Raw genomic sequence first — 27,897 nt, 5'->3', positions numbered from 1 at the left:
TCCTATTGTTTTATGTGTTTATTTTTAATTAGCTTCAAAAAAAAAAGTGACGTTGCCTCTCTATCTGTTCCTCCCCATCTCCTATCCAGTGCCTTGCTGCTGTCATCTGAGTTCTTCCTCCATCACATCATGGGCTTTGCTTACAACAAGTTCCATAAGAGACACTTATTTGATGACTTGTTTGCAACAAGTTCTGCAAGGATCTGTGGACTCTTATCAGCCTTCTCTTAACTTATTTAATTTCTCTTTGATTGTGATAGAGTTCACTGTGCTTGTTCTCTTTCTTGAAATTCTCGCCTCCCTTAGCTTCTGGAAAATTTCTCTTCTGACTTTCCTCTTATTTCTCTGGCCACTTTTTTTTCCCTGTGTTTTTATTCCTCAATTTAATTCTTGTTATTGGTGGGTCTCAGGAATCCCCTTCTCTCTTTTATTCCTGTACTACCTGAGCAAAAATGGTGTTAAAATGTTGCTAACACTTGTTTTAGCTTGAGTTGCAGGTAGTTTATTTGGAAAATGATTCCAGGAATCAGAAATGAGGAGCAAATTAAACTAAGATATGTTATTGAGATGAAGCTAATATAAAGATGCATTGTCATGCTAGTCACTATAGTAGGAATTAGAGCTTGATCCTTCTGGGAATTTGTGTGGAACACAGAATATATCTCACATTGTCTATTGCTAAATCAGGAAAAACAAGAGTTTATTTGTGGCTTGAGTATTGTGCCTGGTGGGGGTTACCTTCCTCACATATCCAGGCTGCACATATGCAGATCTGCGTAGGCTCCCTTGACGGAGGAGTCAAGTACAAAAGCAAAAGACCCACAACATAGTGTAGCATTGAGGCCAAGGGAATGTGGAGTGGTACCAAGGGATACATGATATGGCTTTCCCTGTACCACTCAGATCTGCTTGTGTCCTCCATTAAGCCCAATCTGTTGCTGATTTTTTGAATTAGTGGCCAGCCATGTTTCTTTGAATGGAGGAGAGTTAGTGGAATTAATGCTAATATCCATTGCTATGCCTCATCTTCTAGCTGTATTTGGTATTCATCACCTCCTTCATTCATCTTGCTTTGACCAGTACTTCAGCTTGTCTAGGTTATTGCCTAGTGGAGTGACCCAGACCTTCATCTCTGAGGAGTCTGAACCCTTAGTTGCCTTTCCCTCTTTAGGCTGTTGTTGTTTAACTTTCTAATTCATCTATTCTATTCATGGATAATAAAAGGAGATGCTATAGTGAATCTCTGAATTCCAGACATACTCCTCCTAGCTTCACTGATAATAGCAAATATTGTTCCTTATGCTAATCAGGGTTAAACACTCCTGCCAGTATAGTACCTTCTCCCTCTGACTGTTAATCCACCAGTATGGTGAGCCCAAGGTAGCCAGGTGATGGTTGCACCTTCAAATATAGTGTGACCCTTACTGTACCCTCTACTTGAAGCATGCTCAACCATATCCATGAGAGCCAGGACTTCTAATCTGGCAGGGCCTCAGATTGTGAGGACAGAAAGCACAAATACCATAGATGGATCGCTGAGAATGAAAGTTAGAGAAATCAATTCTCCTTGCATCTCTTGGTTCCCAGATCTATTTAATCTAATTATTGACAATACAGCCCAATATATTAATTGTTGATGCATCACAATATTATATCTTAGAAGGGAACACCCTCAACCCAACAGGGGGTGGTCCCCAAATGGTGTCTCAGTAGAACCCTTCATAGTCCATCCCATCATTCCCTTAGGCTGTCTTCTTTGGACCCTTCCAATAAGACTAGTGGATCCTATGCCTGTAAGTCTATGGTCTCATAAACTTTACCAAATGGGGGTTTTAAGATCTAAGATATACCCAGAGCCATAAAAACATAATTTGGCAAGCCCTTGAATGGTGGTGCTGGCAAAGCCATATCTAGCACAGTGTGAATAGCTGCCCTCTTCTAAGATGGAAGAAATTAAATGCAGTCCACATCCCTCCAAGTGGCTAGTCTCCTTGAGAGTTAGTGCTGTATATATGAAGCTTTCTGTGGTAGGGAGACCAGACATTCATTGATGGATGAGACAAACCCCATGCCTTTGGGCCCATCAGTAACCTGCTTTCCTTATCATTATCCCCTCTGCCCATTTATACCCCTTTCACATGAGCCTTTCAAGACCAAAGAGAAAATCTGGATAACCTTCATTGAATGAGTCATCTTGTCTACTTGGTCATTCAATGTCTCCTCTATGGCAATGCTTTCTCATGAATTAACAAGTAACACAAAATCTACACTTTTGTTTGTGTGGTCTTTTTGTTGTTGTTGTTCCCACTAATAAAAAAAAAAATTCTGGACTTGGATATATGGTAAATGAATGGGGAAGAATTTATTGACATGGAAGCCTTCTCCCATGACTCAGGATTTAATGTCCTAGAAAGTACAACTGGAATGGTCCAAATTGCTGCTGGGATGGCTCCTTGAAACTTGACACAACAATGACCTGTAGTAAATTAGGTGGATATGTAGGAAATTGCCTGGTTATAGAGTATTGAGGCAGGGATCAGAAGGTCCAAAAAGGTGAAAGTATTAAAACAGAATTATTATATAAGATGAAGAGTCCACCACCTGACAATGTTCCCTGAGAGTCCCAGAGGACATTCCCTTCATTAAGCTAATAAAGATACACTTGTGAAGCTGTCTCAAATAACAGAGGTTATTTGTGACACTCAGTGATGGCTCACCTTGGCCAGCTGGCTAAATAATAGATATGCTGCCAGGGAACTGACTTTCTCATGTCAATAGGGATGGCAAGAGTCATTTGGTGGCCCTTAAATTTTGAAGGTAAGGAGGGTATAATTTCTCTGAAAGACCTCAAGACAGAGGAGACCTTGACCAGATGAGATAACTATGTCCTGAAGGGTAAGATATTGGGGCAGCTGAAGGAGTGACTTGACTTGATCAACAAAAACAACTAAACAAATGTAGCAGCAGAAAGTCAATATCATTTATCATGATGAAAAGCCAAAGTCTGTTACCTAGTTTCCAGATCCAAGACTCATTACCAACCCAGGACTTGTTGATTAAAGGGAAGATCAGGTCCCCTTGAAAATGCTACTGTAAGAATTTCCAATAAATATTCCTTCTAATTCTTTCCTAAATGGATCCATAAGCACTTATCAGAATAAATGCTATGGAAGTCAGGTAATGAATGTAGTTCTGGCCGAGTGTGCTCAGATTGGATCCAAAAGATCATTATATCCTTGGTCTTTGAGTGTACAATTAAGATGGATATACTTAGCGACTGGTGGAGACCTCACATGGTTCCCTGACCTTGGAAGAAGAACCATCATGATAGAAAAGGCCAAATAAAATCTGAGCCTATCCTCAACATGCTGGTTAAGTTAGTAAATCAGAACTAATATCATATGTCCCAAGAAATTGAAGAGAGCATTGTCTTTAACAAAGACTGAAAGTAGTGATTTTCAAAATATAGTCCTTGGACCAGTAGCAATAGCATCACATAACTGGGAACTTTCTAAAAGAGCATATTCACAGGTCCTACTCCTGGCTTACTGTATTAAAATATGGGGGTAGTTCCCAGAAATATATAGTTTAATGTGTTCTCCAGATGACTGATGAACTTTAAAGTTTGAAAACCACTTCCCTAATGAATGTTGCTGGGCCTTTTTTAACCATGAATACTGAAAATTTCCATTCAATTCACTTACTTAGTTTTTTCAAAAACTAAAAGGTTGATAATATATGGTGGTAGACTGTCATAAACTTAACCAGGGATAGCTCCAGTCACAACTTAGGGGCTTGATATGGTTTCTTCAATGGAAAAAACTCAGCTTCTTACATGGTGAATGTATTTCTCTCAATTCCACATCAGTAAGGAGGATGAATAGCAGTTTGCATTGACATGAGAGGGACAGAAGTACAATTCACTCTCTTGCTTCTGGGCTTGCTTAACTCTTCTGTTCTCTGTGACAACATAGTTTGGGAATCTTGATCATCTTGACATCCCTAGAACATTAAGCTATTTCACAATATTGATGGCATCATGCCAATTGAGCCTGGGCAAGAGAATAATTGGTGGTAACTCTAATGCCTCAGTAAATCTCATCTACCAGAATATAGGAAATAAACTCCACGAAGACTCTAGGGCCTGATGTATTGGTAAGATTTCTAGGCATCAAAAGTCATGGTGCATGTCAGAATATCCCTTCTGTGGGTAACAAGAAGGTTTTGTACTTTACTACTCTTACCCTAAAGAGACACAGAATTGGATCTTTTCAATTTTGGAGGGAGAATATACCACAGTTGAAAATATGTGGGTGACTCATATCAGGTGACTCTGAGGCCTACCAGTTTCTAGTAGATCACAGAATAAGAAAGAACTCTGTAGTTTACACAGGTGGTAGGGAAACAGCTCTTCTGCCTGAATCACATGTCCCAGAAGATCTAGTGGTAACAGAGGTATCTGTGGTGGCTCCAGTGACTGTGTGGAGTTTCTGACAAACTTCAGTAGGGACTAGGACTAGTGAAAATTGGTAAAATGAGACTAACAGCTAGTTCTGATCCCCTCTGAAAGTCTTATCTGTAATTTGTACAATTTTATTCCCTACTTACTTTTAGAATCTTGTCTTATGAACTATTGGTTAGGATAGACAAATTCATGTAACAGAGAACTTCAGAATTTCAGTGACTTAACCCAAGCTTATCACTCACTTAAGAGTTCAATATTGGTACTTTCTTTTTGGAGCCTCTCCTCCAAGCAGTGACTCAGGGACCCAGGGTCCTTCTTCAATTTTGTAGCTCTGTCTCACATCAAACCCTCAACTCTGCTCCATTCCACCTAGGGAAAGGGAAAGAGGATGGAGTATTAAGCAGGGAAACTCCTCATTTCTGCCCAGCCAGCTAGAACTCAGCCACATGCTTCCTCCAAATTCTTAAAGGAGACTGGGAAATTTGGTTGACTCAATGGCCAGGAGGAAAAGGGATTGAGATTTGCTGTGGTATTGTCTATTGCATGTCTTTACTAAAAGGAAATCTTGAGAGATGAGGTTATATTGATTGAGATGTAGGAAGGTTCTGATGCCTTTTAACTGATGACTGTGAAAGTCAGGTAAGTTCTCAGAACCTCAGATCTCTCTTCTGAGTGTCCCCACGGGTCTCTGGTCTCTGGAATCTCTATCATGGCTGCATTCTTTGCGCCCTATGGCAATGCATGAAGGTTTCTAAACTCCTTTTGGTAAAAAAAAAGTCATTGTGTGTTATGAGTGGGAATTTAATTTTAGAGAAACAAAGACAAGATGTAATTATTCTGCCTATGAACCACTGCTCATGCCTACACAGGAAGAGCAGGTCAGCAGGTCAGGTTCCATCATGTCATGCCTCCAAGTCATTAACTTGGGGAAAACAAACATGAATCCATGCTCTGGTCAGATGGGTGATATGAAATAGGGAAAGCAAGTCAGGTGTGAGATGTAGGAGGTAGTGCTTGAGTAAGCAATTTGTAAATGATGACAGTTCATTAAAAAAAAATGCTCTGGCCAAATCAAAATTTGTAAACCACCTACCAGTCAGTGTCCTCTGCTTTTCCAAACCATTGTTTCTCTTTGTTCTGTTCTGCCCTGTTCAGGCCCTCTGTTTAAGGTTCAATGAGAGACAAACATTTTCTAAGATAGAGTGTAGTTTCTCAGCAGGCAGTCTCCTGTGAATGCCACTTCAGACTAGTTCATCGTGAGCCAAAAAAGACCATCAGCGGAACATCTGGCTCTGGCAGACCCAACAGCTGCACACACTTTCTGCATAAGTGCCGTCCATATGGGTGTCATTAGCCTCCAAACTGACCCTCAGGGTCTGGATGTGTCATAGGGCTGTCAAGGGGTGTGGGAGGAGTTCACAGGGGTAGGCTCAGGGGAAATGGCCATCTGCCTGTGGGCCACAGCCTACTGTGGACACAGCTCCCTGCAAGTGGCTCTAGGAATAATGCAGGCAGATTACCTGGACTGCCTGGGCTCTATGAAGGCTCTGCAGAAGGGGTGAACTCAGTTCATGATTACCAACATGACAATGAGAGACTAAAGATGTGGATACCATGACTGGGGGATGGAAGAAATGGCAGAGGTTATGGTGGGTGCTCTCTTAGAAAAGAAAAAACAAAACAAAACGAAACACCAATAACTATAGAATCCCTTACACACTTGAAATATAATAAAACATCTTCCATCTGCCTTTTTCATTGATTCTATTTTATTGTGGTCAAATACATGTAGCATTAACTTTACCATTTTCCAGGGGTTAGGGAGAAGAGGGAATGAGGGACGACTGCTTAATGGTTCAGGGTTTCTGTGTGGGCGATGAAAAAGATCTAGAAACAGAGGTGATGGTTGTAAATATTGTGAATATAATTAATGCTTCTGAACTGTACTTTTAAAAGTACACTGGCAACTGCTAATCTGTTTTCTGTTTTAACAGACTTGCCAATTCTGGATATTTCATATAGATGGAATCACACAGTGAATGTCCTCTTTGGATTTTTGGGATGCTCACTTTTGTACAATTTACAGATCTATTTCTTATTTGAAAGTGGACCCCAGCCATTTCAGGTGAACTGGAGGAAAGCTGATGTAGATGTCTTAGGTTGGATTCTTCCAGAAACAGGCCTTGAGATAAGAATGGGAGTACAAGTCATTTATTTAGGAGGTCACTCCGGAAACAGCAGTAGGAGACATACTTTGTAAGTGTGGCCCTTAACAGGTCTCCACTGTGGGCAGCACAGGCTCAGTCCTGTGGGGGCCTCTGGTAGATGGCAAAGAACATATCTCAGAATCATCTCCCGAGAGCATTGTCTCCACCAACTCCCATAACAATGGGCAAAGGCTATACCTGGGGGCTGTATCTCCCCTGTATTTCAGGTCAGTCTCAGAAAAAGGACCATGAGCCGTGGGTTATAGAGCCATGCCTCCATAACAGTTTTACAAAACAGGTCTTCTATTATATGGGTGCATGATGAAAAACTGAAGTTAGGTAATTAAACAAAAGCTAACTCAGAGCCATAATGACAGAGTCCAGCCTAGACTGTTGAATTGACTTTAGACAAGATCCAACTTAATACTAGCACATTCCTCCACTCTCCTTCCCCATCAGGAACACACAGTCAGTCTTGATTTGGAGTTCTGGATTCTCTTGAAAGGTAGTATAAAATGGAGGTGCCAACTTTGAGAGATACACTTGCCAAAAGCCACTAACAAATGGTTTCCATTTAAAATTTCCAGTCATTTAACATTGACTTCATCTTCTCCCAAACATTTCAATTCCCTGGAGTAAATAAAAATGTTCTGCCTTCCCACAAGATAAGACAGACATCCAGTTTGGCCAGATCCTCCCTCCCTTGCTGTCCTAGTGCAGCCCAGGGACCGCACTCACCTCAACTCTACCCTCCAGGTTCCTTTCTATCCCCTCTCAGTCTCGCTGTCCAGTTTTGGATTAACTCTGAATTTCTTAATATCTTCTTAAAAAGTACATCAAGTGAGCCATAGGTGTGACCAGGAACACTGTCTGACACATTAGGTAAAGCACTGGATGCCATTGAGAACAAGAACCAAAAAGCTCAAATTCCTACCTCCTAACTTCGAGGAATAGAACAAAAATCTGGGCTGCTTAGTGACAGTGCCAAAATAATCTCTTAATTCTTATAATTCTAGAACTTGAAGAGCTGAAGACCAATCTCAGTTTGACCCATGGATTGTTAATGACAATGTCTGTTAAATATACAGCTGTGCCAGGGCTTGCATGACAGCTGAAGCATTTATCAGGAAAGAGTGGAGGCGTGACAAAGGAAATAAGGATTTCTGGGTGAATTTAAAAGATGTGAAGCACTTAGTACCTCCAGGTTGCTCTGAAATAACACTCAGCTGTCTAGTCCTGTCATTATGGGAGCTAACAGGGATATGGAGGTTAATTATGCCAGAAACTTTGTCTCAGCTGAGGCTGAGCATGTGACCTCAGGCTAATTGCACTTTGTCTTAGAACTTTGACTCTCAAATAGAAGGGACAAAAGAAAGTGAAGGGAGTTAGAAGTTCATAATTCCAGGCCTCAACATCTTGGGAGTTTTGTCAATCTTCTGGACAATTTTGTGGGCATGCAAGTATCCTTCCAATAAAATCTCTCTTTTGCTGACACCAGCTAGAATTGTTTTCTGCTGCTTGTGACCAGAAAACCAGACACCTAAGCTCCTCCATACTTCTCTTTCCAGTACTGTCTTTATGTTGCTTCAGGTGAGGTTCATGGTCTGTCCAGTGTGTGCACTGGCTTGAGTAAAACTTTCCTAGGTTGGGGTTCTTTTATGATATTTTGTTTTCTTCCTTTAAATCAAGAGCAGTGTCTTTAATTTTAAAATATCTGTTTGACTAACACTGACTGAGTTCTTACCACATGTTAGACACTGTGTGTGTGTCTGGGAACAAGCTGGGGAACAAGTATTAAATACTGAACCAGCCCTCAAAATGCCTCACCATTGGAGCAATGAAGATTTCTGCCCAGATCTAGCTATAGGAAAATTAGAAAATCATAATGTCATGGGAGACAAGGTAAACATATGCATGTCAGAAGAGACATACTAATCATACTAGTTCAGACTATATGGGGTCAGGAATATGTACATTGAAGAAACAGACTATGCAGGTTGTAAAGGTCTTGGGAATCAGACAGAGAAACCAATGTAAGATTCTGAGCATCAGAATAGAGGAATTTGTTATATGAATTTCATTAGGTGTAAATTGAGTGAAATCACTGATCCATAAACCAATTGGGTGCTTTTTCTGGAACCTAAGCTCTCTTCCAGGAAGATTGAAGTTAGTGATGGATGGAATTTCTGAGCACTATGTATGAGATAATAAATGCAAATGCATAGTGCCTAGCACGTAGTAGGTACTTACTGGCAATTCATTTTCCCATGTTCCTTTCTAGTTATCACAAGGGAGCTTTATATATATATATACACATATATATATATCACATATATATACAAACATACACATATATATAAAACACACACATATATATATACATATTTAATATATAAATATAAATATAAATATATAAATATAAATATATATATATATATATATATATATATATATATATATATATAAAGCCAGTATAGCACTTGGGAGTACCACTTTGATTTCCAGCAGATTCCTGGGTTTAAATACTGCTGTACAGCTTACTGCTTATGTGAGCAAGTTGTTTAACTCTGATTTACTCTGATTCTGCATCCTCATCTGTAAAATAAGAATAGTACCTTCCTTATTGGATTATTTGGGCATTGAAGGCACTAATGTGTGCAAAGTGCTTAGCATGGTGTCTGTCACACCCTAGGTGTTCAATACATATGATCTGCTTTGAAAAATACACATTTTTCTTCTCAGTGGGGTTCTCTTCTGGTTTTGGTTAGTAGATCAACCTAAAAGAAGGGAAACTATAGTTAGGGATTTTGGCTCCCTTAGAGCTTTGTGCAAATTTTCATCATTCAGAAATAAAAGAACAACTAATGCTGTCACCATTAACAGAAGTTACAGGAAATATTCAGAATTAGAAGATTTGAACTTTTGCCCAGGCTCTTCCATGAATGAATGTTCACCCCTCCATGGACCTTAAAATCCCCACTAGAAACACAAAGATCTTGGCCTTGACCAGTGACTTCTAGCCTTCATTATTATAGATACTATTCATAGCAGTAGCCATTTCTTCCATCTGAATCTCATGTGGCAGCTCAGTCTGCAAATCAGATAAAGTTGGAGAAGTTCTGGTTGAGGGGTTCCAGAGCCTGGAGATGGAGTTGACCCTGGGAAGAGGTGCAAGTCCCTCCTTGTTGCCTCTCTCAATTCCCCTCCAACTCCCTCCTCCCCTCCAGCCTGCCTCTATTAATCACGTCTAAGGAGTGAACATCGGTTCTTCAACTAAGCAATCATCTATCCTTCCCATTCTTTTTTTTTTATGTCATAAACTTTAGTAATTCTGTTGGACTTACAATCTCTTTCTCACCAATGTTGTCTCTGCTGGGAATTTCAGAAGTCTGATTTGAAAGTCCAAAGCTGAGAATTGCTTCTTTTTTTCTCCTGTCATTCAGCTTCTGTCTGCCTTGCTGGGTAGAGCAAGGGCAGACTGCCCAAGCTATGCCTGGAATCAGAGGGAGGGTCATATGGAAAAAGGGAATTATGAAGAATGACAGACGTGTAGGTCACTATTGGAGTATGACTTCAGCATATGCACTGGGACTGGGAAGAAAGGGACAAAGAATTAGCCTTTGCCCTTGGAATGAGATCACCTCTTTATCACCCCAGCCCTCCACCATGGCAGTTGCTGATTTCCCTGAAAAGTAGAGTTAGCATCTGTTATGGGCTGAATTTTGCCCCCTCCCTCCAAAAAAGCGATGTTGATATTCTAAGTTTCAATACTTCAGAATGTGACTTTATTTGGAAATAGGATTATTGCAGATGTACTTAGTTAAATTAAAATGAAGTCATACTAGAGTAGGGCAGACCCTTAATCCAATATGACTCATTTCCTTATGAAAAAGGTAAATCTGAACACTGATGCATGAAAGGAGAATGTCAAATGTCAGGAGATGATGGAGACAGAGACTGGAGATGTGCAATTACAAACCATGGAATACCAGATGCTAAGAGCATGGCATGGAAATCTCCTCTCCACCTCTGGACAACATGACTCTGCAAACTCCTTGATTTCAGGTGAGATAATAATTTTTTATTGTTTTAAGTCATTCAGTTTGTGGCATTTTGTTATAGCAACTGTAGGAATGAGCACACCAGCCTCTCCTCTTTCCTTCCAGCCCCAGACACCCTTGCTCTTGTTCAGATCTTGCCTGAGCCCACCCCACCTCCACCTTCTCAGAGACCTCACTCCTTAATCCATTCTGTATTTTCTCCACTTTCCCTCTTTCCTGGCCCTTCCTTCTTAGCATCAACATGATCCAAACTCCCTCCTCTGGAAAATTATCTTTGATCCTCTTCCCTTACTGAAAGCCTTCTTTTACACTTATTTTAGGATGCTTCTAGAAAAAAAAAAAAAAAAAAAAAAGATTACACTTGGGTCCTTTTCCTCGCCCCACTCACTTTTTGAACCACTTGAATTCAGTTTTTGTGTCCATCACTTCTCCAAAATTGTTCTCGTGAAAGTCCCTGATGTCAGTAATTCCTAACTCATTTGCTCAGAGCATCCCTTTTAGGGCATAAGAAATAATAACTTGTGCACAACTATAAATCCTCAAGTATATTTTAGAAAGCAGATTTTCCCCTCAATTTCTGATGCCAACCCAGACTTTACTCTTGTGATTTGTTCCACTTCTGGAACAAATCTCTCCTCCTTCCCTTCTGCATCTAGTTTAATCACTGACTTCATAAATTTAATCTGATAAATTTCAATTTTCTCCCCACCCCTTTTTGATCTCACCTGAACCAATATGGTGGCTTGCTGAGTGATTTTCCTGACTCCAGACTCACCCTTCGCAAATCTATTTGCCACACCTATGCCATAATGATCTTTATAAAATGCAGAGTGAGTGCCAATTCCACCTCAGGCTCTTCCACGAGGTCTCACTGCCTCTGGGCTATAGTGATGCACGTGCTCCTTACATGGTGTCTGATGCTCCCACATCACAGGTGGGGACTCCTCTGGCTTCTCCTTTCTTCCTATATCTGCCATAACTACTCTGAACTACATGTAGTTCCCTCTTACACGAGGACTTACTGGCTCTGTATCCACCCTTTGATTCTTTATTTGTCCACTAAATTCCTTTCTACCTCTCAAAATTTAGCTCGAGGCCCTAGGAAGACTTTGCTGATGGCAGTCCAACTCCAGTCAAGTCTTTGCCACAAACTGTCTAGCAACAACTACACAGCATTACTCATTTTTGTGTCCAGGTAGACTTTGAGTCCCTGGAGACCAGAGACCATGTCTCGGTTACCTTTGTAGCTTGTGTGTTGACAGTTATTGGGAGCTCAGCCAATGAACTTGATAACAGCTCTACTATTGCGTGGTGTGATCATGTCAATGACTTCCTTATAGGCTGCCATGTTTTCCAGATATCCGACTTTTGCTTTTTTAAAATCTGGTGTTTTGTGTTGTACTCAGGGGAAAGGATGGTGGTTTTACTGAGCCTAGAGGATATACATATTTGCCACAATTTGACCCAAATTGAAACTCCTTTAAATTCCTCCCCTTTAAACAAAAGAATCTCTATTTGTTGACATATGCCTACCATTCATGAGCATTGCTAACAAATAGGAGGCTTCTCTTTTCCTTAAAAAGCTCCCAAACTCAAGCACAATTTATAGTTGTGCTTTAGTTCTGTTGAAGAGGTTCATTATGGAAGATTTAAGCTGCAAAAATTGCTAACTTGTGATAATTTCAAGGAAATCTTCTGCTTGTATTTAAATCCAGGAATAGACTCTTCAGGAATCTGTATTGTGATTTATGCCACTCAATTCACTTTTACAAACTTTTATTAAGCACTACTCTGTGCCATGTGGGTAAGATATTCCTGCAAGCTTGCCATACAATAGAAAGACAGAAATGACCAATCAGGATAGGCAGTGCAAATAAGGGGAGTGAGGAGAGAGTGAAGAACTATGAACAGCAATAACCCAACTGAGGGTTCTTGCTATGGTTTCAATGTGTCCCCTTCTCCCAAATTCATGTATTGAAGTTTTTTGCCATCATGGCAGTATTAGGAGAGTGGATAATCTGACTAAAATTCATATTTTGATGGAATTTAGAAGTGAGGATTTTGGGGGTTAATTAGAGTTAGATAAGGCTGTGGGAGTGAGTGTCTCATGATAGGCTTTGTGGTTTTACAAAAAGAGGAAGAAAGCCTGGAGCTTGTATCTTGCTGTCTTTCCATGTGATGCCCTCTGTCAAGTTAAGATGAAGCAAGAAAGGTTACACCAGGTGCTAGCATATGTGAGCACAGTATTCTTGGACTTCCCAGCTTCCAGAACCATGAATTAAATAAACTTTTGTTCCTCACAAATTACTTGGTTTTAGGTATTTTGTTGTAGAACAGACTAAGACAGTTCTGTATGATACAGGGTAAGATGCAGGGAAGACAGGGGTACAGGAATTCTTTTAAAAACTATCTCAAGAACATAGCTGGTACAAGGGTGCATTTCAGAGAGAGGGACCATTTTAACATCTCAGTGCAGGAGCATGGTGCCCGTCAGAATCTTAGGGTGTAATGCAGATCTGAAGATGCATTCAAGGATGGTCATTATAGGAAGTGTTATTTATTTGTCTGTGATCTCAAGCTTCTTTTTCCACAGTAGCAATTCAGTTTGCACATGTATTACCTACATCTTCAGTTTCTGCTGATGTATCATGATTGTGGTACTTGGATTGAGTCTGAGGCCACTGGGTTCTCTGGAAGATATAGAGCCAGCCACTGGCAGCAGCAAATGGCTCCTCTCCAGGGTAGTGTGAATGCAGTAACTTATTTGATGAGCTAATATATTACTCATTGTCCTTAACTGCACTCAGAGACCTGCAAACTTATCCCAACTGGTTTATTTATTTAATTTTCTGTTTGACAAAACAGAAATGAAATATAGTATAAAGCAGAAGAGGAAACTCCTTCCTTCCTCTAAGTGTCTCCAGAAAGTGGTTGTCAGGGAAGCTTTTCCTGAGTCCTTCTACAAGATAACTCCAATCTTCAGAGACCTAGCAAGAATAGCTCTGTTGACACCCTACACCCATATGAATTTCAAGTTAAAATGCAACCAAAACATAAAATCTGTGTAAGTCAAAAATAGTCTGATTTTCACATATGATAATTCAGTGCACCTTTGGAATATATCCATATTCTTTCAAATATTTTTCTCAATAGTCTTTAATATCCCTACCTTACCTGTTTTCTTCTTCTGCTTCTTGGGAAACCCAGTCCTGCCAGGTGCTATGGTTCCCTAGGAACTGGTGCTCACTTCTAACAGAAGTAGCAAACACTTCTCTTCATAGTAAATATCCACTGTGTGTCTCCTGTACCTGACTGAACTTGTGGGGGCCAGGATCTGTATTCCTTTTAGGCACTGGGTACTCAGCATAGGTCCTGGCTCATGGCAGGGTTTAGGTGACTGTCTGTTGAATGATGCCTCTGGTCATCTTGCAGTGAGGCAGGTGGGGACATCAAAATGCACTCTGTAAAAAAAAAAAAAAAAAAAAAAAAAAAAAAAGCCGGGACTAATAGAGACAATGAGTTGGAATCAAGCAGGAGTATGCCTGGAAGCATGCATATGAGATTCTTGGGGGGAGAGCAGAGCTTATAAGATAGTGATTTTGGGGTTGATTTAGACTTATCTCTAGCTAGCACTGACAGATGAGGAGGGCTACTTCAATAAATGGGACATGAGGACAGAAGGTGCTGTGTGTTCACGCACATTTTATTTCTAATTGAGAAGACCATTTGAAGCATTACCTAGCAGCTGCTAGTATTGGAGTCAGGGTCCTCATCCTTCCCCCTACCCAGAATAACAGGTATGAAATGGAGTTGAAGTATCAATTTAGTTGAATGCAGAAAAGAAGGTGAAGATCACGGAGAGACTGTGACCTGGGACATAGAAGCATCCAACATTCTCCTCAGGTACTTCATCTTTGGCCATAAGTGTAGGTCTAGATCCTACCTCCAGGTGGCGCTGTGATTCCCTATAATATCATACTCTGCCCTCTAGGACGCTCAAGAACCCCAAAAAGGTGGACTATGGGGAAGGAAAGCTGGTAACTGGAATAGGAGTTCACTGTGATTGGATCACATTCTTAGGAGGAAGAGTGTTCAGAAAAAAAGAGTTGGAACTCTTACTTCTTGGCTTTTTTTTTTTTTTTTTTTTTTTTAGATTGTTTCACTCTTATTGTTCAGAATTCTTGCTCACTCTTTCATTTGCCATCAGAGACAAAAAGGAAGCAAATGTCATGTCCCTTGCCCTAGAAGATATGCCTGTAGTAGGAGGCTCAGCATCTCCAGCTGAGCAGGGAAGACATATGGTGATAGTGGCAAAAACTCTGATAACAGAGTCTTGCCCCATGTAGCAAGTCTAAAGCCTAAGCAATATTAAAGATAGCTATTTTCAACAGTGGCCTGTAAATGCACATTTTAAATAACAGATCTTGCACATGACCCAACACTGAATCCATTAAAATGAGAACTGTGGTTTATTTCTAAAGGCTTCACTAATGCCACTTTGACTTAAAAAAAGATAAAGGGGAAGCAGAAGAAGAAGCCTAGTGTGCTGTCCACAGTACAGAATTCCAGTCCCATTGAGTCTCATATCAGTAACAGCTGCTGATTCTGCCCTTTGAACAAAGTAATCAATCCTCCCTTGGAGGCTGCCATGGAAAAAAGAAAGTATGTGGGCTCCGAGACCTTCTCTACTGCCCCTTAACCTGGCTGATATCACCTCAGATCTTGCAGAATGCATTTCATCTACAGAAGTGCGAAGGGGCCTTCAAGGAGAATCCCCTCCCCAGCACTGCCACTTTGCAGCCTGGCTGCACTGCTTCTGTTTTTGCAGTGCTCAGTATATCTGCAGGAGCCAGAACTTCTGAGGCAAGGCACCCACCAACCCTGACACCATTCCTGACTGTGGGGACAGTCAGAGGTGGCCCATCCAGGTGTTTGGAAGATGATTTATAATATGTATTTGAGCAGCCTGATGAAATTTTATTAATCAAAATGTCAGATAATCTAATGATAATATGTTCACAACAGAGCTCAACATTTTCAATACTTTACATAAACATGTAAGATGCTGACTTAGGATTTCTATTTAAAATTATTATTTAAAACTATTATTTCCTAATACTATTAGGAATTATATTATATAAACTCAATTATATTTCCTAATACTATTAGGAAATATAATTAGGGTTAACATTATTGTTCATATCAGTATTAGGGGATAGTGTTAGGGAATTTGTTCTCCTTTGTTGTTGTTTTTAAACAAAGATTACAGTTTTAATCTATGCACATATAAAAAATTCCAAGCAGATTCCATTCTGCAGAGACAGGGACTATTATTCTTGTTTTGGACCTGGGAAAAATGAATATTTCAAATGGCATATTTGCAGGTAATCAATGAGTAAGATTTTTGATTGTTTGTTTTTCTCATTTTTTAAAATGTCTCCTGCATGCCTTGACTTGCAAAGTTCTTTCACAAATACTGTCTCCTTTGACTTCATCTTCAAAACATTTCTGGGTAATAGATATTATTATCTCCATTTTTTTACCGACAAGGAAATCAAGATTCTGTAATTCATCTACATCCAGCAGCTAGGAAGTTTCAGAAACAGTTTTCAAACTCAACTGTCTCTGGAAACTCCATCTTTCCCTCTCTTAGACTGGTATGCTCTTTCACTCATTTCTTTATTCATTCTTTGGGTGAGTAAACTACCTCTGAGTGTCTGTCTCTTATGCTTCCTGCCTTGAGATAAACATCAGGGATATAGAGGACAAAAAGCATAGTGTTTGCCCTTGAGAAGTTCCCAGTTTGCTGGAGAAGTCACATGGGCAACTGAGAATGTCATCAAATCAATATGCTAAGGCATGAGAGTATCTTTAAAATTGTTATTCAATACATATTCATTGAGCACTTATATGTGCCTGATACTATGAGAAACACCAGAGATAAAGGAGAATAAGAAATAGAACCTGTTAGATGTTTCAGTCTAGCTGGTAAGAGGCATAGAGAGGTGATAAATCTTATACTACAAAATCAGGTGTGCAAAAAATAGGCCTGTGTGTCCATGACTCAACTTAGTTCTGCGTTTGCTCATGTTGTGCTAGAGCAGAGGAAATAACCTTAGTCACAGATGGTGTCACCTAGGTGCTGGAGGTGGAGAAAGTCCTTGGAGATGGGTGCACTTGGGTCAGAACAGAGGGTCTTTTATTCCTGTCTCCTTTTTGTACTGCCTTCCTGTCATATGTGGAGAACAAGAATAATTTATACTCCTTCTGGGTCACAGGAGGAGGGAAGGATGGGTACCAAGGACAAAGTGTCTTTGGGAGGCTAGCTAAGGTTCCACATACTGATAGGTCCCACTTTGCATTATTTTTATGGGGAGAAGTTGCCTCTATTTCTTCTGTTTTGGAAGAGGAGAAACTCAATTCTCCTCTTCTTCCTCTTTTTATTTTTCTCGTTTCCTATTTCTTGATGCTTCTCTTAGAGGGATCTAGAACAATCTCTTTAATTAACTTATGTTCTGGGAGCAAAAGTTGAGAAGATTGGAAAGCCATTTATAATTTTTTCTTCCTCCCCTTGACAATTCATCCCCCAATCAGCCACCAGAATAAGTAGAGGGAGCTCTCATAAGGGAAGGAAAAGAAGGGAAAGACCAGGATAAGTAAGGAAACAATGATGAACATCTAAAACATTCTACTGTAGCGCACAAATAAAAATGGATGGTAATAGATGTAGACAGTGTACAGAATGCTAGGTCAGAGGAACAGTCAAGACAGATTGCACGGAAGACGAAGTTCTGGACTCTGGAAACACAAGGGAAGGGTTAAGAATGACAAGAAGTTTCCCAGACAGGCAGGGAGCAAAGGAGTGATTCAGAAAGGAGAAATCATGGAAAATCTCAAAGGAGTAAGACCATGATTCCATGTTCCTGTGGAATGTCCAGAGGTGGAGTGGGGGTGGAGGTGGAAGCAGATGAGAGGAATGAGTCAACGGTGTCAGAAACACAGAAAATCCAAGAACTGGAGCTGAAATTTACCCAATATTTGTCAGTAACAGGTCACTGATGGCTTCTGGTCTACCATATCTGCGTAGCAAACTCCCTTGCAACCCTCCCAAGGCCACTGTGTAGCTCAAAAGCCACAAAAGGAGACAGGGGTTTGTTCTACCTAAATATGAGACTAACAAAGACATCTATTTCTGCATCTGGGTGGAAACCCTACCAACTGCAAAACAAATGGACCTGGGTTCTGGGTGAGCCCACCAGGAGTCTCCTTATGGAAGTTCTGGGATGTGAGGAATGACATCAAGGTCACCTGAATACTGACAGAAAGTTGATTCATGGCTGCTTCCTTTGCCTGTCACTTGATTTAGGGACCAAGGAAGTGCCACCAAGAAAACTATTGTAAACATGATAGATGAAGTGACTTGACTCTTAGACTCTTGTTTCTTCATGGGCCCTCCACTATTTGTACCTTCTTGAGAGTAAACTCCCAGAAACAGCTCCAAGGTCAATAGGAAAGGAAGTGACACATTGCATCTCAGGAGGTGAAATTCCTGAAAATCCTGGAAACCTCTGAGAGAAGTGCATGCTGGGAAGAGTAATTTCAAGGTACCCACAGTCTATGCTGTTAGAGAAATGACATTCAGGACACAAGTTTCATTAGAAATCCAGTAAATAGAAGTCATCTGACATATGGAAACTACACCTGGATCTGTGCATGCCAATTTATTTTCTGCTGTAATCAGAGAAGGGCATTAGGCTATTTCATAAGGAGACAGAAAGTCAGATCAAGGCTGCCCACCTTGTTTGCTAACAATCCCCCTTTTTAAACATATCTTGCCTGGTTAACAAATACTGAAGAAGAGCAGGGGTGGAAAACGGGTTCTGCAAAAACCAAAACAACAACAACGATCGTGATAAAAAACTTGCAAAATAGAAGATGGAGAACAGCACCTGGCAGTAACAGAGGAGGATCATTTTCATGTGCCAATGAAAATGATCTGCTGTTGGATCTAGAAAAGAAATTGCAAGATAGTTTTGGCAAATTCAACCCGAGGAAGAACGGCAACGCAGTCATGGTGCTGAAGCCGGAGCCCAGCCTGGGGACCCAGCACACACAGTGGCCAGGGGCGTTGCAGCTGAACGCCCAGGCCTGAAACCAGGGGTGTTTCAGGCACTGCACCCTGCTCTGACCCTTTTCTTGATCCTATTGAACTCCTTGTAATTCCTCATAAAGGCCTTACTTCATTCTCACCTCTTAGATTATCAATGTGCCTCCTGCCACCCCACCTGCCTATTCCATCTATTAAATTACAGGTCAGATATCACCAACTGTATCTGGGTTACCATGGTTCCTGGAGCCCCCCACCCCCCACCATCTATTCTATTGTATCACTGACTTTATGATGACTATTTTGTTTTTTAATTTGTCTTCCCTGTTAGACTCTGTGCAAAGATAACTTTTATTTCTGTTATAACAAGTATTTAGCAGGCATTCCCTGTGGGCATGCTAAATCCCTCACATGAGGTGTCTCACTTATACTCACTCCATTCCTGTGTCTACTCCCACCCTACACCCATAGAAGCTGAAGCACAGAGAAAGGGAGAAATTTGATCCAGGTCAGAGAGCTGTCAAGGGATAGGACCAGTTTTCAAACCCATGTTATTTGGACAGTAAAACCTGTTTTCTTTTCTCTTTTATTAACATGTAATAATTGTTCATATGTATTAAAAGATTCAGTGTGATATTTCAATCCAAGAATATACTAGTGTGCTCTGAGAAAATCCAGCCTCCCCTTTTCTGACCTCTGCCAACCCCCAATGCTTCCAAACCTCTACTAATCACTATTCAATATTTGGGTAAACTTTCAAAAAGATTTTAGCTTCCACATGTGAGAGAGTATATACATTGTGTTTCTTTCTGTGTCTGAGTAAAGCCTGTTTTCTTTGCCATGAAACTACACATATTCTATGGGGAATCAGAAGCTACAGGGGGCATATTTAGGAGCTAAAGGGCAAGAGGCCAGCTAGGTCTGGAAAACTTGTGGGGTTGGTGGTGTAGTCAGAAGTGGAGAGTCTAGCGGGTAGATCTGACCGGTGAAAGAAGTGCCTGTTCTTCCTCTGGGTTGGGCCACAGAAGGAAAATCCCTCCTTCTACTTTCAAAGCTGCAGCAGTTGTGTGGTCAGGAGATTGTTAATCCAGGATTTGGACACATCTGGATCTGAATGGCTGGTCCCAAGGCTCAGGGGTTTAGGGGTCTTGCTAAGTGTTATGGTTTGGATATGAGGTGTCCCCCAAAACTCACATGTGAGACAGTGCAAGAAGGTTCAGAGGAGAAATAATTGAATTATGAGATTTGAACTGTAATTCAATGATTTAATCCCTTGTTAGGGATTAACTGAGTGGTAACTGAAGAAGTAGGGTGTGGCTGGAGGAGGCGGGAATTGGGGTGTGGATTTGGGTATATATTTGTATCTGTTGGGTGGAGCCTCTCTCTGCTCCCTGATGATGCCAGCTGCTTCCCTCTGCCATGCTCTTCTGCCATGATGTTCTGCCTCATGTGGAGCCCCAAGGAATGGAGGAATGGAGCCAGCCTTCTATGGACTAAGACCTCTGAAATCATGAGCCCTTAAATAAACCTTTCTGCCTCTATAATTGTGCTGGTCAGATCATTTAGTCACAGCAGTGAAAAGGCTGACCAAAACGCCAAGGTTGATAGTATGGCATTTGATATTGTTGGGGTCCTGAGGAGGAGTTTAGGAGTGCTCAGGCCTGAATTTGAGTAGTACAGAGTTCAGGGTCTTGGAAAGCCACTAAAGCACTGTTATTGAGCTTCAAGTCATCATTTCTTAACTTCTCTCTCTATATAGTCATTGCCTCTCTCACTCATTCAACAGTTACCAAGTACCTCTTCATCTCAGAACTTGTGTCTAATCCTAGAATACAGAGATGAGCATGATACAGCTCTTGCTCTTGAGGAGCCCGCAACCCAGTGAGAGAATTAGCAAAGAAAGAACTTAATACAGTATGGCATCACGTGTTTGTAAGCCTAGGAATCTAAGGGAAGATGTATATCCCACTTTGGAAGGAGGCAAGGAGGTGAATATAAGGAGATCAGGGAAAGCTGCCCAAAGTAGCTAGCTGAACTATCTTGGAAAAGAAGTCAAAGAAGCAGATATAGAAGCGATAGGGTGCAGTAGTCCACTGCTGCTGAAATTTGGGATGTGTTCTGAATACTGGTGAGCACACAAATCTATATGTTTTATCAAGTTCTACTTCCTAACAGAGGACATGAATTTTTCCAAGTTCCTTTATCTTAGCATTTTGTGGGTAATATGAAAAGATGCAACTTTCACAGGGCAGAGAACCAGATGGGGAAAGCAGCTGTAGTGTGTGGCAGGACTCTGTTCTAAAGGAGGCGTAATAGATTTCTGCTCTTGCCAACAGGCCAGACCATCCATCCACCTTGCTGCAGTCTGAAAGGAACAAACAGAAGCCTCCCTGAGTGTCCTCATGAATCAACTCCTGCTTGGAACCCTCATACTTCTCTCTCTTTCTTCTAGCTGTCATTTCTTTCAGGAGTTTGGCCTTCAAAATGAAAGAAACAAGAGTTTATGGTTATATATGTGAGGGCTTCTGAGTTTAAGCATGGAGTCACTCTCCCTGATTCCTTCTGAGCTGGTCTACTCTGTAAGGATGCAGTCTCCTCCAAGGTCTTTTGGAGAGGGCAGGGCAGGCCCAGGAGCACCTTCGTGGTTTGATAGTGAGAGCAACGGGCAGTTAAGAAGTCTGTCTCTGCTTAGTGTAGAGAAATCAAGAGACCTGAAAGGACATTTCTGCCTTGGGAAGAAATCATTTGAGGCATATTTTTCAGTTTTGAATAGAACTGTTTTTGTCTTGTTAAATGTTTCTCTCTGTGCCCCTTTAATACTTAATCAAGTGTCTCCAGGGGAACACAGCCAAACTTGAAAAAAAGGGAGAGAAATCTATTCCTTTCTAAATCTTAGGAATGAAGAAGGCAGTCAATTGAGCAGATGGAATGGGCACCCAAAGGGGTATGTAAACCTGATAGAAGAAATCACAAGGAAAATTAGAAAATATCTTGAAACAAATGAAAACACACACACACACACACACACACACACACACACACACACACACCAAGACTTATAGAATATAGCATTATGATAAAAAAGGAAATTTATAGTTGTAAACATATTAAAAAAGAAGAAGAAATCAACAATTAACTTTATACCTTCAAGAATTAGTAAAAGAAGAGTAAACTGAACCTAAAGCTATTCTACCTCGTACATGGAAAAATGTTTCAAGAATCCCCACAGGATGCATGAAATCATGGACAATACCAAACTCTATATGTGCTATGGTTTTTCTTATAAATGCACAACTATGATGGATTTCATAAAGTAGGCATAGTTCTATAAGCTAACAATGATCAATCCTAAAAAGAGACTAAGAAAATAGCCCTGTTTAATGTAGCATCAGAAAGGATAACCCTTTCAGGAATAAACCTGACCAAGGAGATGAAAGGCTCCTATATGGAAAACTACACAACATTGCTAAAGAGCATACAGATGGAAAGACATCCTATACTCATGGACTGGAAGACTCAGTGTCAATAAAATGTCTGCACTATACCTAAAATGTCTTTAGATTCAACAGAATCCCCTGTCAGAATTCCCAGGGGTATTTTATTGCAGAAAGAGAAAAAAGTCCTATAATTCATATTGAATCTCTAGGGGCATCAAATAGCCAAAACAATCTACTTGAAAAAGAAGAATAAAATGGAAGAACTCATATTGCCTGATTTTAAAGCACCCTACAAAGCAACGGTAATCATGACAAATTTATCTTTTAAAAGATATGGATTCTCAGTCTGGTTTGAAAATAAATTTTTAAATGTAGCTATATGCTATTTACAAGAGACACACAGAAAATATAAGGGCAGAGAGAGATTTAGTATAATTTTCTAGACAATATTAGCCAAACAAAAGTCAATATAACCATATTCCTGGATTAGGGCACTTACCTATGAGCAATAGAAACCTTTCAAGGTGCAATAGGAAGAGCTAAATTTAAAAACCTTTAGAAGAAAATATAGGAAAACATCTTCACTGCATCAGAGAATTGAAGGATCACTTAAGCAATACACAAAAACACACCATAAAAAAACCTGGTGAACTTGACTACATCAAAAATAGAAAACTTTGTATAACAATAGCCACTATAAACAACGTAGAAACACAAGTCATAGACTGGGAAATTTTTTTCAATGCATTCCCCTGACAAAAGATCAATATCCAGACTATATAAGGAAGTAACATACAAATCAACATGAAAAAGATCAATAAACCAATATAAAAATGGGCAGAGTAGTGGATAGGAAATTTATTGAAGACACCCAAATGGCCAACACATGAAAAGATGCACAATCTCACCAATAACTAGAGAAATACAAAATCAATTGTGAGATGACCCATTTGCACCACTTGTAGCCATTAAATCGTTGAAAAAATTAGATTTTTGACAATAGAGAAAGAAGTGTAGAATCTGGGACTTTCCCATACTATTGACATGATCGCAAATTGTTTCGACCCTTCAAAGAGAAAATTAACAATATAGTTTTGGCCCAAATAGTGTCATAGGAACTACATTTAAGTTTTTCTTGAATCAACTGAAAAGGGAGATAAAACATAGGAAGAGGAGACACTGGACATCAGGCAGTGTAGGACAGTGATCTCCAAGAGATGGGAAACTAGGCCAATCCTGCAATGGCCCCAGCTTCCGCCTTCAGAATTTCTGGTTTTTGACTCAGGCAGAACCCTGTGCACTCCTGAGCTGTGCTGGAGAGATAGAGTTGGGAGTCCACAGAGGACAGGGGAGCTACAATTCACAGGAAACAGTACAGGAGTAAACAAAAGCTGCAGAGAACAAGAACAGCTGAGAGATTTGTAGATGGTTCCTCTCAGCCTTCAGCTGAATACTGATTGGTGCATTCATTGAAGGAACTACCCAAAGTTGGGGGGAAACAAAGGAAAGAATTAGTAGGAGCAATATCTGCAATTCATGCAAGTTCAGGAATAGTTTGTCACCAGCCAAAACAGAAAATTCTCGTAATTCACAGGATATCAAGGAGAGTGATCAGAGGAAATCAACAATGGGGAAAAATTAGCCCTAAAGACTGCTTTAACAAAGTATAAAAGCAAGTTGCCAAAGGATCAAAATGTCTTCAAGTAACTTAACTGTGTCCTAGGATAGAGCTCAAAGATATTTATAGGAAGTAAAAATATCTACTGGACTTCAAGCTGTGCACACCTAGCAGCTTCCCTTTTAGGCATCTAATTCTTGAACATGCACATGGAGATGTGTGCTGATTTATTGCAGTAATTGAGAAAATATAGAAGGAACTCAAGGGTCCATCAATAGGGCAATGCATAATTAAATTGAAGTATATGCACATAATGGGATATTATAGCTTATTACAATGAACTGAATCTATACCTATCAGCATATCCAAATCTCAAAACATATTGTAGAGTTTTTTTTTTTTTTTTTTTTTTTTTTAAGTAAGTTAAAAGGACATGTGCAGCATGCTGCTTTTTGTAGATATTACCAGCCAAGATGTATTGAGAGCCTCATGGGCTAAGCACTGTTTAAGAACTTAGATATATTATCTCACTTAACTCACCAAACTTTATTTTACAGATGATGAAACTGAGGCCCAGGACCAGTAATTAGAGAAACTAATTAACATTTCTTTTTCCTGGTCCCTGAGCCCTGCTATCAAACTCTGTCTCTCGCATATTAGAACAATGCATACTAATTTCAGGATTAAATGAGGTGATCACTTCTGGATACAGGGACAGAGGAAGCTAGGGATGGAGATTGCTTCATTTTTATTGCTTTAAAAAAATCCAAACAAATCTGACAACATGCTAACATTGGTTAATCTAGGTGGTGAACTGAGAGTAACTTAGTTTTCTATACTTTTTAATGTTTAAATAATTTTATACTAAAATTTCTTAATTGAAAAACTCTTTATAGAGGCAGTGGGCAAAGATGCCTCCCGGGGGAAATGAGGGCTGCAGACCTGAAGCTCTTCTTCTTGTAACTTAAAGATTTCTCTGGCGATTGTGGTTGTTTGTACTGGGGGCAACCTGCAGCAAAGGACGCTCCCCAGACCTGAACCCTCTCCCATATGCCCTCCACCACATCCCTGGAGAATGTGCCAGAAATGGGAAGGAGTGGAGAGAGAGGAAGAGCCAGAACCAATGACACACACTCAGCTGGCAGATCAAGAGAGATGCAGCAGTGGCCATTTTCAGGTAGAGCTTTGACCCTCCTAATGGGTAGCCCTGTCACTATGGGGAGGGAGGGGGCTTCAGCAAGGATGTGCTGTACTTCCTGGCCTAACCCACTGAGGAGAAGGGTCCTTTCTTCCTTTACCCCAAGCACCTGGAGAAACTGCTTCCAGACCAGGCACCACTGTGGCCCCATCATTCACTGGCACAGCACGTTCCCAACAGGGCACTGCAAGGTTAGGGTGCTGGTTGGGAAGATAACCAGGCTGAGAGGGTAGTGCAGGTAACCAGGCTGTATCCTCCAGGTCTCTCTGCACTGCTGGCTCTTGGGCTAAGTCCACAGGATTTAGGGCTTTTTACAAGAAGAAGGGACCCCAGTAAAAAGAGAGAGGGACATTTCCTCACTAGCTGAGCCTTTAAATGTTAAAAGAAAAATAAAAGAAGCACTGCATTTTGGACTTCCAGTCAATGAAGTGGTATATCCTTGTAGTATGTATGGTCAGGGAGTTGGTGGAACAGTAATGCTGGTGGTCAAAGATGGCCACCAGCAGTTAAAATGGGATCTGGTCTGAGTAGTTTTGTCTCAGTAGAGGAATGCCAATGAAGATCTTTCTGACAGCTCACACAACAATTTATCAAGCCTTTTCTTTGTGTCCTTTCATATTGGTGCTCTAAATTTCTCATTTTCTGGGAAGCAACAGTGGCTGGAGGTGGGGCAAGCTTGAAGAGAAAAGCAGACGATGGATTACCAAGGGACGTGTTTGACACACTAAGGGGGCTACACCTAGAGGTTATAAAAAAATGGCCTTTCTATTTTCATCTAACATATGGTGACTATGAAGCTGGAGAGGTAGGAGGTGTAGGTAAAGCCCTAACAGATGGAAGGGAAGATAATTGGGATCAGCTCCTTCTTTGTTTGTTTTTGGACCAAACCATGATGGCAGATGACTGTGGCTGCCATCTTATGACATTTAGTCAGGAAGTATCCACAGAAAAACCCTGCAGTGGGAAGGTTGTTGGGCAGATGACTTTCAGGGTATCAGTCAAAATTATTGAACACCCATCAATTATAGGTGCCAGTCTAATATATGAGTAAGCCCTGGATCCTCCAAGGCAAAAATCTCACTAACCAGGGGAGGAGACATACCCACCTCAACAGCTGAGCCCCTTTAGTCCTAAAGATTCTGTATTCCTACAAAACATTCTTGGGTGAGTGTGGAAACTTGCTTAGGAGCTATAAATATTTTACTAGGGATGGGAAGGGGTGTCGAAGTGGTCTAGTAAGAGTTTGTTCCTTGAGATTCTTACACATGTCTGCCTAGAGGTTGGAGCCTAGAAACTATTTCACTGTGTGAGTTGATTTATGAAGCATTTTGTTTTGGCTGAAGGAGAGGAGACATTAGGCTTGGAGTTGTAACAGATAAGGACATGGGGGAAGGGACAGTGCTTGAGTTCACACCCTGCAACTTTGGAATGGGAGCTCCTAGTAGTGGCTATCAGAGGTGTCCTCAGACCTTGGGCACAAGATGTGCCACGTGTCATCTTGGAGTTCTCAGAGGTGCAGCATTGAGGGTGGAAAACTGGTGGGAGGTGAGCACCTGGGCAGAAAGAGGCTGATCTTAAATTCAAGGGAGGCCCTCTGCAGACACTTTGTGGGGCAGGAAGTCTTCCTGGGGCTACGGTCTTGAGGCTAAGTTGAAGACGGCAGTGGAGGGCAGACATTTGTGTTGTCTCCCCATTTGTATCCACAGGCTGGAGAGCTTTGGTTCACTTCAAGGAGAGTTTTGTGGTCTGGAAGAAACAAAATGGAACAAAAATAAAAAACCAAAACAAAACAAAACAAAAAACCCCATGTGTCTGGAAAGACTCTTTGGCAAACTGGAATTAAGGAGATCTCCAGAATCATCTTTTGCCAGGAAATTTCATTCTGTAGCAGATATCTAGAGATATAAGAGACCCTCGTCTGGACTGTTATCCTCTGCCAACATTATCCAGGAGCAAACCAAATGGGCTTCAGAGTCAAAGGAACTGAACTTCAAGTCCCAGCAACATCTTTTCATAGCTCTGCTGCTTGGGGAAAAGCTTTTTCCTTTTCTGAGCCCTGATTTCATCACCCATAAAGTGGGGATGTCCAAAGTGCTTAGATAAGAATTTCTTTTCATCTTCTTCTTCTCTCTCTCTTTCTTATTCTTTCTTTCTTTTTTTTTTTTTGTACTGGGGATTGGACTCAAGGGTGCTTATCCACTGAGCCACTTCCCCAAAACTATTTATATTTTATTTAGGGACAGGATCTCACTAAGTTGCTTAGAGCCTCACTAAGTTGCTGAGGCTGACTTTGAACTCACAATCCTCCTGCCTCAGCCTCCCAAGCTGCTGGGATTACAGGTGTGTGCCACTGCACCTGGCTTAGATAAGGATTAAGTGAGATGATGTATATAGGATATGTTGACCAGTGGCTGACATGCAGTAAGTGCTTAATAAATGTTGATTTCTTTTCTTTTCTCTTTCACTTAGTTGAAGGAAAGCAATCATTTAAAGGCAGGATATAAACAGAATTTACTCCCCTATATTCTTGGTTGGACTATGGATCCTATATTCTAGGGTCCCCTGATGTGGGACAATAGCTGGGCCTGACCCTGTGCCCCTACCCCAACCAGCAGCCCCCAATAAATATTCCAGGCCTCTTTTGTAGCCTTGGCATTCTTTGATTTTCCCTGAATTTCAAAATGGCTGTTTCTAACCAGGCCTCCTCTCAGCTAGCTGCCCCAGGCTGGCAGCATTGAAGCCTATATTTGTCAAGTGACAACGTTAATGAAATGTGAGGCACAGACTCACATGCTTTAAGAAAG

The 27,897-nt window shown here is 40.8% G+C and overlaps 1 protein-coding gene across 1 annotated transcript in view; it reads left to right on the top strand.

Annotated features, from left to right (window-relative positions):
* MTHFS (methenyltetrahydrofolate synthetase) overlaps positions 1-10,584 on the top strand; it is a 246,529-nt gene extending 235,945 nt beyond the window's left edge. The window contains exon 4 of the mRNA XM_079128464.1: positions 10,566-10,584. Within this exon, the coding sequence (XP_078984590.1) occupies positions 10,566-10,569 (4 nt within the window). The 3' untranslated portion in view covers positions 10,570-10,584. The remainder of the gene's footprint in view (positions 1-10,565) is intronic.
* Positions 10,585-27,897: the final 17,313 nt, after the last annotated feature.

The sequence above is a fragment of the Sciurus vulgaris genome, assembly GCF_902686455.1.
Source record: "Sciurus vulgaris genome assembly, chromosome: 2".
Classification (NCBI taxonomy): domain Eukaryota; kingdom Metazoa; phylum Chordata; class Mammalia; order Rodentia; family Sciuridae; genus Sciurus; species Sciurus vulgaris.
The sequence above is the reverse complement of the archived record's forward strand: the minus strand, read 5'-3'. Positions and strand labels throughout refer to the sequence as shown.